Here is a 16,783-nt window from a genome sequence, read left to right as displayed (position 1 = left end):
TGTGTTCAGTTTGTGCAGCGCCTCGCACCATGGGGTGGGGGAACCTTTTTGGGAGGGCAGGGACCCACCGAAAAATCAGTCGAGGGCCACGAGGGAGAAGCACCAGCAACCCTCCCTGAGGTGGCCCCCGAGTGAGAAGCAGACAGACTCTCCCCACATTCCCCTCACACACCACGGCCTGGGGGTCCGGGCTAGTAGATTTTGTGGGTTCCAGCCCTGCGGGAGGTGGGGGAGGCTGGAGTACCAGACTCCCCAGTGCTGTTGCGGGGAGTCCTGAGTCTCGCAGGCCAGATCCAGGCAAGTTGGGGGCCACATGCGGCCCCTGGGCCTTAGGGCCCCCCCCCACCTGAGCACAATGGGTCCCACATGCTACTGTCACACAGAGCATTAAAACTACTGGCATGTTGCTCCGCACTGCTGCTCCTTTCTTCTTGAAACCCCTCCCCCTCTCCGCCCCGCCCCCTCTCCCAAATATTGGGGGGAAACAGAAAACCCCCTTGAAAGCCGAATGTCGCGCCCATTCCCATAGTCCTGGGCGTCCTGGCTTGGGAATCCCGTCGGGCAGTTGACCGGTTGTTGGCCAACGCTTGTGATTGTCTTGCCCGTGTGCTGATCGCTGACCGTTTACGCAAAGCCCCAGCTCCTGGAGTCAGGTGCTTCTGTGAGACTTTCACCGTTTCTTTTCCAAAGAGGAACGTTTCTAGCCAGGAGGGTCACAGAGAGACGCTGAAGAACACGGCCCCAAAAGGCTCCACAGCCAGAAGGCAAATTTCAACACCCCCAAATTTATGATTTTTTTTAAAAAAAGGTTGCCTGGTTTTTTAACCTGAGGATTGTTTTGGCCCAACTCCTGCTATTTGAAGGCGCGGGGTTGGCCAGCGGGGAGCAAGCGGGACGGGTGCGGGGTGGCCACCTAAGCCAAGAAGGAGGCGGATGAGGGAAGACCCCGTGCTGGGCGGTGACCGTATGTGTGTTGCTTTCAGGGTGCGGACGAGTTCATGGGCCGCTGCATTTGCACCCCCAGCTCGGCGCGCTCCCCGCGGCTGTCCTGGCACCCGGTCGCCCGGGGGAGCAGGCCCGCAGGAGAGCTGCTCGCCGCCTTCGAGCTGATTCGGCGGGAGAAGGTGAGGTTCGGAAGGGGCCGCCCGGTGGGGTCCAAGGGTGGGCTGGGCCGGCGCCTCCTTCCTATAGTCCTGGCTGCTGCTCGGTGGGCAGACACCCGCAGGGAGGCGTTTCCTGCCGTTCGAGGCCTCGTTAGGCTCTTGCCAAACCCGAGCGCCGGCGTTTCTTCTTACGACCCTGGTGGAGAAAATGGCGGACGCCGCGACCCGACGCACCGTGACTGGAGTGCGGGCTCCGGGGCGCGGCAGAGGAGGGGAACTTTGGGGTGTGGGAGGGGGCTCCGGCTTTGGGGGGGCCGGAGGGGCCGACCTTCAGCAGCTCCCGGGCAGCAGTGCAGGGGGGGGGGGGTAAGGCAGCTTCCTGCCTCTCCTGGCCCCGCAGACCAGGCTGCACCCCAGAAGCAGCCGGCAGCGGGTTCCCAGCCCATGGGAGGGCGGAGCTAGCGCTCGGAGCCCTGTGTGCCCCTCACCCCCACCTAGGAGCTCTACGTGGGGACCACGGTGGAGCCCCCTCAGAATCAGCCCTGGGAGCTTGGCATGAGCTTCTGGAGGGGTCCCCCCCCACGTCACCGTCACCTCCCGGTGGTGTTCCACGGCCCCGGGCGTGGCTGCTCCCCGGGCCTGGCCAGGGGAAGGGGAGGCGAGGGAAACGGCTGCTTCCCCAGGTGGCTCCTTGAGTTCCCTCCTCCCGGCTGCTTCTCTCTCCCGCCCTGCTGCGGGCGAGCGCGGGACCGACAGGCCCTGCTGCTGTACAGCCCGGGGGTCTGCCCTGGGAGGGGCTTGGGGCTGCAGTTCGGGGCGGCGGTGGCTGCAGGGGAGGCTCCTCCGGGGCAGGCCGGGGAAGAGAGAAGGAGCCGTAAACGCCTGAGGGAACAAGAGTAGCTGCCCAGTGCGTGGGCGCCCCGGGCCCGCTGGCCAGCAAACGCTGTTGATGTTGGCACATGCCAAGGTGACATTTCCGGCCAGCAGGAGCAGCCTGGGATGGCGGCCGGCTGCCAGCCACGCCAGCGGGAACTGGTGCCAGTGAAGGGATTGTGTGAGGCCGATGGAAGTGACTGAGTTTGATACGCTTGTTGTGTTGGTAGCGGGTATCATTTCCAGAGACCAGGCTAGTTTCTTTTTTGAACCCTGTTCAAGTCCTGCTCTTCACAACATCCCCTGGCGAGGAGTTCCACAGGTTGACTGTGCGCTGCGGGAAGAAAAAACTTCCTTGTGTTTGTTTGAAACCTGCTACCGATTCATTTCATTTGGTGACCCCAAGTTCTTATGCTATGGGAACTTTTCCGTATTCACTTTTTCCACACCAGTCGTGATTTTATAGCTCTCTATCCTAGCCCCCCCGGACTCCTCTTTTCTACGTTTAAAAAGTCCCCGTCTTTATAATCTCTATTCAGAGGGCAGCTGTTCCAACTCCCTTCCTCCCCCCCCCGTCCTATCATTTTTGTTGCCCTTTTCTGAACCTTCTCCACTGCTAAGGTTTCTTTGTGGAGACGAGGAGAGCGCGTCTGGACGCAGTGCTCCAGACGTGGGCGCCCCGTGGATTTGTGCAGGGGCGGTGCGGTAAGAGGCAGCCGTGCCGGGACCATTCAGTGACTGTGTGTGTTTTGCTCTCCACAGCCGGCCGTTCACCACATCCCGGGCTTCGAGGTAATGCTCCCGGCGCGTTGACAATGCCGAGGGCCTGAAACGCCCCTTCAGCTGGCCAGAGCCCCACGTCCCACCAACTCCCAGTAGCATCCTGGGAGCTGCACCCCGGGGGTTGTAACGGGGGGTCCCTTTTCTGGCAGTGGGGACATGCAGTTCCCCGGCTGGAGTACCCCCAGCAGCAGGGGGGGTCAGAACCGTGTTCTCAAGCCCCTTCCAGTTTCAGGGAGCTTGGGGGCCGATGCAGCATCGGGGCTTCCTGCAGCAGTGGGAGGCCTGTCCTTCCCCTCTCCAGTGGGGGCTTGCAGCCAGGAGCTGCATCAGGACGGGGGAGATCAGCTTTCCCGGGGATGGCTTACTTCCCGATCCGCAAGCCCTTTGTCGTGGCGGTGACATTGGTAGGGCCCCAGACATAAGGACTGTGTCTACACTGGGCCACTTATTCTGGAAAAGCAGCCGCTTTTCCGGAATAACTTGCCAGCTGTCTACACTGGCCACTTGAATTTCCGGAAAAGCACTGACGATCTACCGTAAGAAATCAGCTGCTTTTCCAGAAATACTATGCTGCTCCCGTTCGGGCAAAAGTCCTTTTTCCGGAAAACTGTTCCAGAAAAGGTCCAGTATAGACAGCCCAGTAGTCTTTTCCACGAAAATGATGATCGGGGCTTTTTTGCGGAAAAGTGCGTCTACATTGGCCACGGATGCTTTTCCGGAAAAAGTGCTTTTCCGGAAAAGCATCCTGCCAATGTAGACGCTCTTTTTCCGGAAATACTTATAACGGAAAACTGTTCCGTTTTAAGCATTTCCGGAAATTCATGCCAGTGTAGACGTAGCCAAGGGGAAAAGTGGTTCAATAAACAGTCAAACTTTGGAAAGGCCGAGATTTTCCATCTTGACGAGGAAATGAATGATGGCCAGAGAGTCTCAGGGGGGAGGGGGGAGGTGAGTCGAGTCCATAACTTCAAAAAAACGAGTTGTCCTGTAGCAGACTAATAAATCGATCTAGACCAGGGCTACTCAACTTTGGAAGCCCCGGGGGCCACAATGATACTCAGCAGATGCCAACTTCAGTGTGGAGTATCAGAGAGGTCGCCGTGTTAGTCTGGATCTGCAAAAGCGACGAGGAGTCCTGTGGCACCTTATAGACCAACAGATGTATTGGAGCATAAGCTTTCGTGGGCAAAGACCCACTTCGTCAGATGCATGTAGTGGACATTTCCAGAGGCAGGTATAAATATGCAGGCCAGGGTCAGGCTGGAGATGACGAGGTGGATCCAATCAGGGAGGATGAGGCCCACTTCTAGTAGCTGATCTAGAGGTGTGAATTCCAAGAGAGCAGAAGCTGCTTTTGTAGTTAGCAAGCCATTCACAGTCTTTGTTTAATCCAGAGTTGATTGTGTCAAACTTGAAGATGAACCGTAGCTCAGCAGTTTCTTTGAAGTCTGGTCCTGAAATTTTTTTGCGGCAGGATGGCACCTGCTGAAGTGGGTTTTTGCCCACGAAATCTTATGCTCCAACGCTTCGGTTAGTCTATAAGGTGCCACAGGACTCCTCGCAACTTAAGCGTGGTTGCATAGACATGCAAATATATGCAAATAGCTTCTTTCACACTGACGGGCATGAATACAAAGATTAAGGCAAGAGTACACAACGCATGGGCCCCATTCCAGTCCGTTCTGCTGATATTAATAACATGCGATAGTGACCCCATTTCCACCCGCATGACAGCACTTTGAATGAGCAATGACAGTCCAGGAATTGAACTACTTAAATGCATCTTAACAGAAGACCGTTCTATTGACTACTCTTTTCTTTTGGCTCCCACCCGCGGGCCGTGTGTTGAGCCGCATGTAAACCCAAACGTCACCGTGGGCCACAAACAGACGGGCCACGGCTGCATGTGTCCCATTGGCCACGTGTTGAGTAGCCTTGATGTAGATCGCATCACGTACTTCTGTGGGCACAGCCTGCTTCCTCGGAGGAGAGGATCGTGAGTGGGGGGGAAAAGGGAGACCCTCAGGCTAAGCAGGGGGAGAGGAAAGAGGAGAAAGCGCCCGTCAGCTGGAGGACCGGTGCTGATGAAGCTAATTGAGAGGGCTGGAAATGTTTTGATGTCCGCGGGGCTTGCATGGAAGGGAAGCTGGCGTTATAGCTTGTTAACCGGTTCAAGTCTTTGTTCAGGCCACGCGAGAAGGCGTCACATTTGCCCATTCACGTCAATTCTGCACCATTTTGAGTATCTGCAACAAACTCTGTTGCCAGCTCTGCCCACACCGCTACTCACGCGACACCCTCCCAGCCCTCGCCGTGGCAGCGGCTCCTCCACCCGCACATCCTCGAATGGGAACTGTGCCAGCCATGCCCGTCTGCCCTGGCCACACTGGCCAGTCCCTGAGCCGAAGGATGAATGGACACGAGTCAGATCCTCGCCACGGTAACACACAAACCTGCGGGGGAAGCTTGAACCGGTCTGGGCACTCACCTGTGGATTTACAAGCCGCCGTCCTTCTACATAGGCATTTCACTCCCCAGCCTCAGAGAGAGAGAGGGTGGAAGTGGCTTTCATATTCAAATCGGACACCTCACTTGGCCTGGGCAAAGACTTGAACAGGTCGGCCAATTATAAGAGCAGCTTTCCTTACATTCAACGCCCCGCTGACCCCAAAAGCCAAGTACGGGACACTTCCAGCCCACTTAATTCGCCTCCTTAGCACGGGCACTACAATTTCCTCTCTCTTTTCTTATTCCGAGGGTCTCCCTTTTTCTCCGCTCATGATCCCCTCCTCTGAGGAAGCGGGTTTTGCGCACGAAAGCGCGTGATACGACAATATATGTTCGTCTCTACGGTGCAACAAGCCTCCGCGTTGTTTTTAAAGCTGCAGACTGACACGGTTCTCTCCCCCCCCCCCCCCCCCGAGACTTTATTACCTGTGAAATTGAATCCTAGAACCCCAGGGCCGGCAGAGACCTCAGGAGGCATCGTGTCCAGCCCCCGGCCCAAAGCAGGACCAACCCAACTCAATCATCCCAGCCAGGGCTTGGTCCAGCCGGAACTTAAACACCTCTAGGGATGGAGATTCCACCCCCTCCCTAGGGAACCCAGCCCAGCGCTTCCCCACCCGCCTCGGGAAATCGTTTCCCCTAATGTCTAACACAGGGGTCTCTAACCTTTTTAAGCACAAGGTCACTGTTTCAATGTGTCAACCCAGGATCTACCTCAGACCAAATACCCTTGTCCCACCACCCCGCTCCTCCTTCGAGGCCTGGCCCCACCCTACCCCTACCCCCTTAGCTCTGCCCTGCTCCCTCTGTGGACATGGGGTACTGGGGAGGGAGGAAGGGGACACCCTGACATTAGTGGCCCCCCCTTTTCTGCCTCCCCACCCTGCAGAGCAAGCAGGAGGCTCCCGGGGGCAGAAGCCACGCAGCCGTGGGGGTGGGGCAGCTGACGTGCGGGTACTTGAGACCTTCCCAGCCAAATCAGTCAGGACGCCCTGTTACAGGCTCCGCCATCCACCAGTAGATCCCGATCAACGGTGACCCCCGTCTTACTAGCTAGACCTCCCACACTGCAACGTCAAGGGACAGCCGGGCACCCCAGGGACTTCATGGCCCTGTCTCCCCCCACCCTCCAGGCCACCCGAGCTGGCGCCCTCCCACTGCTCTTTATAAGGACGCCGGTGACCCCAGCCGGGTGGGGCTCCAGCTCTTAAGGCCGTCCCGTCCCGCATGCGCGACGCCAGGCGGCGTGACTGGTGCACCGTGGCCTGGGCTGCCCGGAGCCGCAGCGTCCCTCTCCCCCAGGGGCTCCTTTCCAAACGGCCGCTGGGGGTCCCCGGGGTGCAGCGCGGGTGACGAATGCTCGTTTTACTGTCCTTTCTCTCTTCCTCCCGCAGAGCGAGCTGTCCGCCAGCCTGGACGAGGTGAGCTTACGGCTCTGCCAATGGTCTGCCCCCCCCAGCCCTGCCCTGCGCGGGCTAGGGATGGCTCCGAGGTGGAGGCCGGGTAGCGCTAGCTTTGCACCCGGGCGCCTCAGCGGAGGAACGGGAGGAACGTGGGTTTTGGTGCCTGGCAGGGCACCTGAGTCCTGAAGGGCTTTGGGCCGGGCCCCTGCTCTGGGCAGGGATGCTAGAACCGGGGGGCTGCCGCGCCGTTGGCTTGAAGGGGTTTCCATTGTATCCCGGGGTACAGTGGGGCTCCTTGGCTCTCAGCACCCCCCGCTCGACAGCTGTTCCGGCCCCCTGACTCCGGGGCGGATTCTCCCCCGAGTGCGATGCTGACGACGTGGGTGGCTTGGAAAGTTGCACGATGGTGGGCGCGGGAGACCAGCCCGGGTTCTGAAGTTTGGATCCACATCCCGAAAGGCGGGGCCGTGCCGAGGGGGGCCAAGGGGTCTGGAGCAACCCCCCTGCCGCAGGCTCCGCCCCTTCCCCAAGCCCCGCCCCCAACTTACGCAGCCCGGATTTCATGGGGTTGGCGCGGCAGCCACAGGGGAGGCAGCGGGAGCCCTCAGCACGGTGTGTGTATCGGGGGGGGCAACTCCCTCTGCCAGGCCCCTGGGCCCCTCCTGTCCACAGGACGGTTGAGACAGCCGCTGTGGGACCCCCGAAAGCGCAGGGCCTGGCTCCGATTTGTCTGCCCTGAGGTGGGCACTGTGTGGGGCTTTGAGGCTGCCTTAGACCCGCTGCAGCAGTGAAAGGCCAAACACAAAGGCTGGCCTAACTCTGAACCGCCCCCAGACGGGAGGGCACATGGGCCTGGCTCTGGCCCGGACTGGAGTGGGGGGGCCTTTAGAGCTGGTGCGGGCCCATTCCCAGTCGCGAGAGGAGTCGGGTGGGCTGCACGGTCGCGGCCCGTGGCCACGTTCAGCCCCTCGGCTGGGCTGAAGGGGCGAAGTCGCGCCAACGTCCGCGGCGCCGCGGCCAGGCCAAAGAGCCGCGTGAGGCCCGGAGAGTCCCTCCTTCCCCCCAAGGGCGGCGGGTAGGGAGGGGCCGTGCTTGGAAACGGAGCAGGGAGTCGTGTGTTCTCATCCCAAAGCCAAGCAGCAGGAAGGGAAGTTCCACAAGGTTCTGGTTTGGAAACACTGAAATGTTCCCGGCTTGCTCACCCGCCTCCTCTGTGGGCAGCTGGCCCAGGGAAACTGGGAGTCCCGGGAGCTGGAAAGCTAGCCGGCGGATCTAGAGAAGTGGTTTTTCCCCTTGATTCGGCGCTGCTGAGGCCGCATCTGGAGTATTGCTTCCAGTTCTGGGCCCCCACTACAGAAAGGATGTGGACGCATTGGAGAAAGTCCAGCGGATGGTGACCAGGAGGGTGGTGAGACAGGAATTTGATGGTCCAATGCTATGAAAACCCACCAAGCTTGGTTCTAACAATGTGGGATGCTCCTCACTGTCTCAGAGTCTCTGGGGAAGGTATCTGACCCCGTGGTGCTTCTCCAGGGTATCCTGTGTTTGTGACGCCACTCTCATGGGGGGAGGCATAAGGACTCTGGAATCTCTGGAAGTCTGGGGTTCGGAGTGAGGGGTTCGTGGTCCAAGAGGGGGTCTAGGATAGGACACGGGGTGGATTTGAACCTGGGATCTCTGGAGCTAAGTATAGGAGCTAAAAGCCAGCTGGCTCTCAGCACGTGCTGCAGAGGTCTCTCGTTCTTATCTGTTGCTGTGGTCTAAGTGCCACTGCGTGGGACAGTGACCCACACTAGGCGTGTGGGTTTCAGTTATATTCAGAACCCTGTGCAGGGCAAAATAATACATGGCCTACGGGGAGAGGCTGAGGGACTTGGGTCTGTTTAGTCTGCAGAAGAGAAGAGCGAGGGGGGATTTGAGAGCAGCCTGCAACTCCCTGAAGGGGGGTTCCCAAGAGGCTGGTGAGAGGCTGTTCTCAGTGGTGGCAGATGCAGAACAAGGAGCAATGGTCTCAAGTTGCAGTGGGGGAGGTCTAGGTTGGATATTAGGAAAAACAATTTCCCTAGGCAGGTGGGGAAGCCCTGGGATGGGTTCCCTAGGGAGGGGGTGGAATCTCCATCCCTAGAGGTGTTTCAGTCCTGGCTGGACCAAGCCCTGGCTGGGCTGATTGAGTTGGGTTGGTCCTGCTTTGGGCCGGGGGCTGGACGCGATGACTCCTGAGGTCTCCGCCAGCCCTGGGGTTCTACTTGGGGCGCCCAGGAAGAGGAGAGCCTGCGGGGTGCGTAGCCTGAGGAGCTGGCCATCTGGGGCGCCGGCAATTCACCAATCGGGCTGCGGGGAATAAGCAGCCCAGGGAACCGGGGGCTTTCAGCCCTCGCCCCCTTGTTTCTCTTCCGTCTCCTCAGCATTTTCCAAGGCAGGGCTTTGAGCCGCTCTGTGTGCAATCCAGCCCTTCTCCCGGTGCCGCGGGTCCTGGGTTCGGTGTTTTGGCTCCGGAGGAGAGGGACATGCTTTGCAGGGGCTGACTTGAGCTCTGCGGGGGAAACGTAACCGCCTCTCTGCTTTCTCTCCCCCACGGCCATTCCTGGGATGGGCGCTCAGCAGCTAGGCGCTCCTGCCGCCGTCTACGAGGGGCTCCTGCAATGGGTACCAGTCGGTCTCCGACCCCCGACCTCCTTGCACGTGTCCGGGGCCTGAGCAAAGTCCCAACAGAGCTTCCCCGCATGGAAACCGGCTCCTTCCCCATGGCCTGCCCAGACCGGCCAGCTGAGCCGCCAGGGGAAAGGCCCCGCGGCCGGTAGCACTGAAGTCTTCACTGCCCTTCCCGGCACTTTTCTTGCCCGCCAGGCCCATGGTGAAGGCCACCCAACGGCTACGGGAGAGCCAGGCCATAGGGCTGAACCAGGATGCCAGGGCCAAACTGGTGTGCTCCAGTGGAGCCGGGGGTCGGGTCACCAGCTACTGTAAATCCGGGGTGCTCTATCCAAATCAACAGGCCACCTGATGTAAAGGGCCGGATCCCCAAGGGGTGCAAATTGGGGGGCTCCATTAGCGTCAGTGGGCCAGATCCCTGCGGTGGAATCGCCCCAGAGAAATCACTGGAGAGCGGATGGGCCCTCCCCTGCATCCGCCTCCCACGACGTCTCCTCCTGCCCGGGAACGAGCTGCGTGTTCCCACGGGAAAATCACGGCCCTGCCGGTTTCCCACATTCCAAGTGCCCCGTTGGGTCGAGAAGCAGGGAAGCTCTGATTGGTGACTGCTTGTGCCCCGCCCATGGCTCGGTAGCCCTCTCCCCTTGTCCCCGCCCACAACCCTTAACCCCGCCCACAACTCCGCCGCTCCGCCCTCCCCCGGCAGAGGTTAAAGGGGCGAAAGGGAAACAGAAGCAGCTTGCGCTGGATGGGAAAACTGCTCCCACCGGATGGGTTGATTGGATTTGCAGGCACTTGGCAACCGCCGGACAACCGCTGGCGTTTCAAGGCCTGCCCCGCCAAACTCCAGCTCGTCCTCCTTGCCAGGGCGGAGGCAGCTGTTCCTGCATTTGCGGCTGTGTCCCCCTCCCCTAATTTTAATCTCAGAGTTTGAGTCACAAAGTAGGAAACTCAGCAAACTCCCCCAAAGCCCCTGCGTTGGCGTGAGTCCAGGGAACTGGCCTGCCTTCTGCTCCTCCGTTTAACTCCTCCAGCTTCTTTTTTCCTTCTGCTCCGAGGCAGGCCTTGCAGAATCGGCCACAGTCTCTGGTCTCGGGTTCAGGGCGAGAGAGAGCTGCGTTGGCTGGGTTCCCTTCCCGGCCCTGGCTGAACACTTGCTTCGTACCTCGGCGCGCGAGCCGCTCATCCATTCTGCCTCTGTGTTCCCCGGACCACTGGAATCCCATTCCGCAGCTTTCTCAAAGTTGTGGGAGGGTCCAAACACAGCGGGGCAAGGGTCTGCTTCAGCAAAGCCCTCCTAGCTATGCTTAACGTCCAGCCTCTGCTTCAGTCCGTCCCCGTTCCGCAACGTGTCTGAGCACCTCTTTAAACCCAGTTGAAATTGATGCAACTTAAGCACCTGCTTAAAATTAAGCACGCACTTAGGTGAGCAAGGATGAATGGAAGTAAGAGTGAGTGTGTGTGTGTGTGTTAGTTACTGGGCTGACCAGCAGTGACAATTTCAACAAGGATAAGAGCCCTACTACTGGTGACAGCTAGTGGAGCTTCCCCGGGACTGGTGGAGGCTAGAGTGGCAGGTGCCAAGGGTCTGGGTTCTAATCCCATTGGTGACCATGGGTGCAGCTCTGCACCTGGAAAACGCTCATGGCAAAAACGTGGGGCCTAAAGTCAGTTCCCGAATTAAACGCCTGGGTTTCCAAGGTGCTGCGCTCCCATTTGGTGCTCAGCGCCTCTCAGGAGCAGGCCTCCATCTTGGCCCAGGGACTGATCCCGTGTCGGTAGGTTGTGAGCCTGTGTCGTGTGTCTCTGCTCGCCGCAGGGCGGGGAGATAGTTACTGTCTGCCCGGTGTTAAAAGCCAGATGCTCCCACCGTCCTGCCTGCCCCGGAATGGAAGGAGCAAAGTCGTCAGCTAACGAGCTGCTTTGCTTTGGCAGCCACCAGCCGTAGCCGATGAAAATCACAGCCCCCCCTAGGGTCCGTCACTCTTTGTGGTGCTTTTAAATCTGACCCAGCCCCACACTTGAAATGTGTGCATCCCCTTAATGTAACGCAATTAGACTCCCGCTCGGAAAATCGACAGGCCTTTCAATTAGTTCCAAATGCCACGGGCTGGACTCGGACCTCGGAGATCCAGGCTGCCAGGAACCAGAGCTCCCTCCAGGAAGGTAAAGGCAGAGAGTAGAACGAGCGCTTTTCTCCCCGGATCTGTGTGCGGCAGGGACTGTAACCTCCCTCCCGCTCCCTCGAGATGTGTTCACGAAACAGCATCTCGCTTTCTGTCTCTTACACTAACCGCTGTCGCTGTAGTGGCTTGTGGCCTTCAGTGGGTCCACCATCAGGTGAGCTTGCCAATTGGTCCATGGGATGTGGCTTCCCCGTCATTCCCACTTCTGGAGGGCAAAGCAAGCAATGACACCCCACAATCAGCCCCCTGCTGCCTTTCGAGCAGCTCCCTTAGTCTTTACTTCCACGCCGAGGCTGGCAGGCAGCGTGGCCGGTCTCCCACCATAGGGACTGCATTTCCATGGTGGGCAAACGATCCGAGGAACCAGAAACCAACACGTACCCGTCGGTGACTGCTCCCGATCGGGGGGGAGGCGGGGAGAAACGGTTTGCACGTGACGCTGATCCCCGATCGGTTTGCACGTGACGCTGATCCCCATCGGCCCGTCTTTCTAATGAGGCGCTAACGGACTTCCAGGCTGTTCCCTGTGGCGGGTGTGGCCTGTCACAATCCGAACCGACCTTCTTCAATATCCCTCCGCAGTCTGCAGACTCCGACCTGCCCTACCCTCCGCCCCAGCGGGAACCCAACATCTACATGGTCCCTCAAGGGATCAAGCCGGTGCTCCAGCGTACCGCCATTGAGGTGAGCGCTTTGGGGGGCTGCTGGGGCCAGGGGGAGGGGCACGAAGGGGGGAATAGACTGGCTAACGGGACTAGATCGAATCCAGTTTGCGTCCTTGCTCACTGGCCGGCCCCGGGAGCCCTTGGGGCGGGCCAAGCACGCTGCATGTTACAAGCAGGTTTCAGGCCACCTGTGCTGAGTCACGGTTTAAGGTCAGGGTGCTTCGCGGGGAGGTGGCCGGGTTGTCTCTGCCCAGCGCTGTCGGTTCCCTCGCTTGTGCAACCGACGTAAACAAGGCTAATGAGTCGGCGGCGGCTGTGCTGCGCCCAGGCAGGCTACGGGGCCTTACGGAGTGCCCTGGGGAGCCGTGTATGGCCCGTGGGCTGTACGTCGGGCTGCCCCTCATAACGAGTGGATCTCCCCGTGTGGGCTTCCTCCCCCTCTGAGCCCTGCCTTAACAGACGCACAGGCGTCCCTTTTATCCGCTCACGCCTGTCACATGACGGTCACCTGACCTTCCGTCCCAGCAGGACTTGCGTCAGCTTGGCCACGGGGTCCTTGGGGGAGAGCTGCAAGGCCCAGCACGCCTAGCCTAGAAGGTGGCAAACTGGCCCTTGGCCACTGCGACCCTAGAGGGCACCGTGCGCCCATTGTTCGGGACAGCCCTTCGGCATTAGACTCCTCTCCCCCCGCTGGAGCCAAGGAGAATCGGCTCCTGGGAGAGGCTTGCCAGGCGCAGCTGCATCAGGGTGAAAAACAAAGCGTAGACGAGGTCGAGAACAGGGAATCATCAAGCGATCCCTTCCCTGTCGCCCATTCCCAGCCTCTGACTAGCTGGGGACACCATTCCCCTGCATCCTGGCTAATAGTCATTAAGCTCCATGAATCTATCTCGCTCTTTTTTGAACCCTGTTCAAGTCCTGGACTTCACAACATCCTCTGGCAAGGAGTTCCACAGGTTGGCTGTGCGCTGTGTGCAGAAAAACTTCCCTTGGTTTGTTTTAAACTTGCTGCCTATCCATGTCATTTGGTGACCTCTAGTTCTGGTGTGACGTTATCTCGGTGGTGTTCCTCATCTCCCCTCGTCTCTTCCCCCCTCAGGTCTTGGCCTGGGGGCTGAGGAACCTGAAGAGCTATCAGCTGGCCAGCGTCACCTCCCCCAGCCTGCAGGTGGAGTGCGGAGGCCAGACGGTCCAGTCGTGTGTCATCAAGAACATCAAGAAGAACCCCAATTTCGACGTGTCCGTGCTCTTCATGGAAGTGGTGAGGTCTCCCTCCCCGTGTGCCTCCTGCCCGGCTTGCAGGGCTGCAGCTGCCCGGCTGTCCTGCAGCACGACTCTGTCTGCTTTCCCGACTGCCCGCTTTTTAGTTCTGAACCTCAGCCGTTCCCAGCGGGAATGAGGTCTCCCTCTTCCCGGGGCAGCCAGCAGCAAGTCACGAAGGGGGCGGCTCCGTCTTCCCTGTCTTCGCTGCTCTGGCTCATGCATGCTCCTAGGAAAGAGGAATTGGGGGTTGGCTGTCGTTTACCCACAAGCAGATCTAAGGACCAACCGCCCCGGTCTGTGACCCCTACAGTGCACTCATAATCCCACCCCAAAGCCTGGAAGCAGCTGGAATAGCTTAGATGTATGTCAGGCAAGAAACTCCGGATCCCGCCGGGTGCTCCATAGGCCCTGTTTGGCCCCGTGAGCCGAAAGGGAGCAGGACTGAGTCCCTATGTGGCAGGCGGGGGGGGGGGGCTCTCTGTATCTTTCAGGAGGTGGCAGGCGCGGGGGGCTCTCTGTGTCTTTCAGGAGATGGCAGGCGGGGGGGGGAGCAGCTCTCCGTATCTTTCAGGAGGCGGCAGGCGGGGGGGGGGGGGTGTCTCCGTATCTTTTAGGAGGTGCTCAGAACCCTGCTGAGTTGGGCTTTTTCGGCAAGACCGGCAGCCTTGCTAGCCTGTTTTCCCAGTGCGACCCCGGCTCCGAGGGGCGTGAACAGCCTCTGCCCGGCTCAATGCCGTTAACTCGCGTGCCTAGTGAGGACAGTCCGAACAGCCTCACTGTTGGTGATTTGCTGCGGACAGGAGCAGGAACGCCCGCCCGTTCTGGGGCTGTGGGCGGGGCTTGGGTTTGTGGGAGGAGCTTGAGGATGGCACGAAGCGCTAAAGTCTCCCTGCGGGTTTGCGTGACGTGCCAGGCAGGACGCTGCCCCGGCAGGGCAGGGCTCAGCGTGTTCTTCCCTCTGCAGCGCCTGCCCAGGGAAGCGCTGTACTGCCCTCCGGTCACCATCAAAGTCATCGACAACCGTCCGTTTGGCCGCAGGCCGGTGGTGGGCCAGTGCACTGTCCGCTCCTTGGAGGAGTTCTACTGCGACCCGTACCGAGAGGAGACCGACTCGCCCGAGCAACAGCCAGGTACGTGCGCCTTCCTTCGGCGCCCTCTCCCGTGTCTGCCATGGAGGGACGCAGGAGACACGCTGGTCGAGCGGACAGGGCGGGACCTGGGGCCTGGAACTCTGAGCCGCCGTTCTCTGGGGAGGGGTCTGCGGAGCTGTGGCACAAAACGACGGGGACTTACAATAGCCACTTGAGAGCGAGATCGTGGGGATCGGTCTTTGGAAACATCCGCTCCGTGCGCCGCGGCAGTCAGCAAAGCAAACCATGTTAGGAAGCGTCAAAAAAAGGATAGAGAATAAGGCAGAGAATATCGTATTGCGTCTGTATAAAACCGTGGGACGCATGCAGCTTGGATACTGCGAACAGACGTGGTGGCCTCATCTCCAAAAAGCTCTCGTGGCATTGGAAAGACTGGCCCAGCAGGGGTCACCAACCTGTCGATCGGGATCTACTGGTCGATCTTGGAACCTCTGCCAGGTGACCCTGACATGTTTGGCCAGGAGGCTGTCAAGTGCCGGCACGTCGTCTTTCCCTCTCAGCACTGCCGTGCTGCTCCTGCCCTCTGCCTTGGATGTCAGGGTGTCCCTCCCTCCACCTTGTACCCCATTTCCACAGAGCAGAGGGGGGCAGAGATGAAGAGAGTATGCTGGCTGCTTTTGGGAGTGGTTCAGGTCAGGGTTGGGGTGAGCTTGTTTTAGCCCCTGTGGTAAGCGGTGCCCAGCTGGAGCTCGCATTCCAAACCCTGGCCCCAGTCCCGAGCCCCACCTGCACCCCTGCACCCTGCCTGATACAAGCGAGTGAGGATGGGGGAGGGAGGATGGAGTGAGCAGGGGCAGAGCCTCAGAGAAGGGGTGGGAGGGAGGCGGGGCCAGGGGATTGGGGGTTGAGGTCGATCCTGGATTGTGCTTCAATTCAACAAGTGATCTCATGCTTAAAAAGGTTGGGGACTGCTCTCTACAGCTTCCAGGCCCCGTGGCCCCTCCCTTTCCGAGTTTGAGCCGCCCGTCTTCTCTTTGCAGATGAGCTGAGCCTCACCCCCCGAGACGACGTGCTCGTCGATATTGACGACAAGGAGCCGCTGATTCCTGTCCAGGTAGGGACGGCGCGGCGGCGGGAGAACGGAAGTAGGCGTCTCCGTCGCATGGGCAGCTGAATCCAGCGGGGGTCGCTTGGCGCGGGGGCGGGGCTCTGTGATGGATTGGGCGCTGTACTGGCCCTGCAACGTGGCACGTTGCCCCCGATAAACGACCTTTCCTTTCGCAGCTTCCGTCTCTGGGTAGGGGCGGGGGTCAGCCCCCCGGAGCAGGACAAAGGAACCCGGCCGCCTCGGTCTTCCCTCCAGTCGAACACGAGACAGGTGGTGGGGTCCATAGGCCTCTTGTGCCCCCTGCTGGAGCCATTGGAACGCCAGCGCCCCCTACTTAAGGAAACCCCACTTGGGCCGGGCTACCAGTGAGACTTGTCCTCGGCAGGCCTAGAAGGGCTGGGAGGAGACGCTGACCAATAGGGAGCCAGCAGGCCAGTTAAAAAGGCTTCCAGCTGCTTCTTCCGGGCAGTGTTGGGCAGGCGTAGGGCGAAAGTGGCGCTCCCCTGCGCTCGCTCAGAACTGAAGACCCCCTCATGCCTGGGGCGGGCCTGGGAGCTCACAGGGGAGCAGCCAGCTCTGGAGTTGGGTTATCGTCAGCCATTGAAAATCGATGCTGAGCCTGGCTGCTGCAGCAGCCGACCTGCTCCCTGTGCCGTATTATCCCTCGTCTCGTGCACACGGCGTGCCACTTTGGTAATATTCAAAAACCGGACACTCCCCTGCCCCTCCTGTTCCTCCCAAAGCCACACCCCTGCCCCGCCTCTTCCCTCCAAGGTCACACCCTGCCCCGCCTCTTCCTCCAAAGCCACACCCTGCCCCGCCTCTTCCTCCCAAAGCCACACCCCTGCTCCTCTTTCTCCCAAAGTCACACCCCTGCCCCGCCTCTTCCTCCCAAAGCCACACCCCTGCTCCTCTTTCTCCCAAAGTCACACCCCTGCCCCGCCTCTTCCTCCCAAAGCCACACCCCTGCTCCTCTTTCTCCCAAAGCCACACCCCTGCCCCGCCTCTGCCCCCAAGTCTCCGCCCCATCCACTCCTCTTCCCCCCTCCACCCTGTCGCTTGCTACTTCCCCTCCTGCCATGCCCTGCGCGGGTAACCCGGGCCTGTGTTGCCAGGGCTGGGGGCGACAACAGCCCGATGCAGGTCGG

At 59.9% G+C, this 16,783-nt stretch overlaps 1 protein-coding gene across 12 annotated transcripts in view; it reads left to right on the top strand.

Annotated features, from left to right (window-relative positions):
* The window catches only part of DYSF (dysferlin), a 263,140-nt gene that overhangs the window by 162,273 nt on the left and 84,084 nt on the right, over positions 1-16,783 (top strand). For 7 of the 12 annotated variants that reach the window (XM_075931062.1, XM_075931054.1, XM_075931055.1 and 4 more), the window contains 7 exons: positions 984-1,124; positions 2,739-2,768; positions 6,662-6,688; positions 12,025-12,192; positions 13,273-13,434; positions 14,401-14,566; positions 15,568-15,641. In XM_075931062.1, coding sequence (XP_075787177.1) covers positions 984-1,124; positions 2,739-2,768; positions 6,662-6,688; positions 12,025-12,192; positions 13,273-13,434; positions 14,401-14,566; positions 15,568-15,641 — 768 coding nt within the window. Of the gene's footprint in view, positions 1-983; positions 1,125-2,738; positions 2,769-6,661; positions 6,689-9,271; positions 9,317-12,024; positions 12,193-13,272; positions 13,435-14,400; positions 14,567-15,567; positions 15,642-16,783 lie in introns of all 12 variants that reach the window. The other 5 variants (XM_075931053.1, XM_075931058.1, XM_075931056.1 and 2 more) reach the window with 3 other exon arrangements.

Source organism: Pelodiscus sinensis, chromosome 5 (genome assembly GCF_049634645.1).
Source record: "Pelodiscus sinensis isolate JC-2024 chromosome 5, ASM4963464v1, whole genome shotgun sequence".
NCBI lineage: Eukaryota > Metazoa > Chordata > Testudines > Trionychidae > Pelodiscus > Pelodiscus sinensis.
The sequence above is the reverse complement of the archived record's forward strand: the minus strand, read 5'-3'. Positions and strand labels throughout refer to the sequence as shown.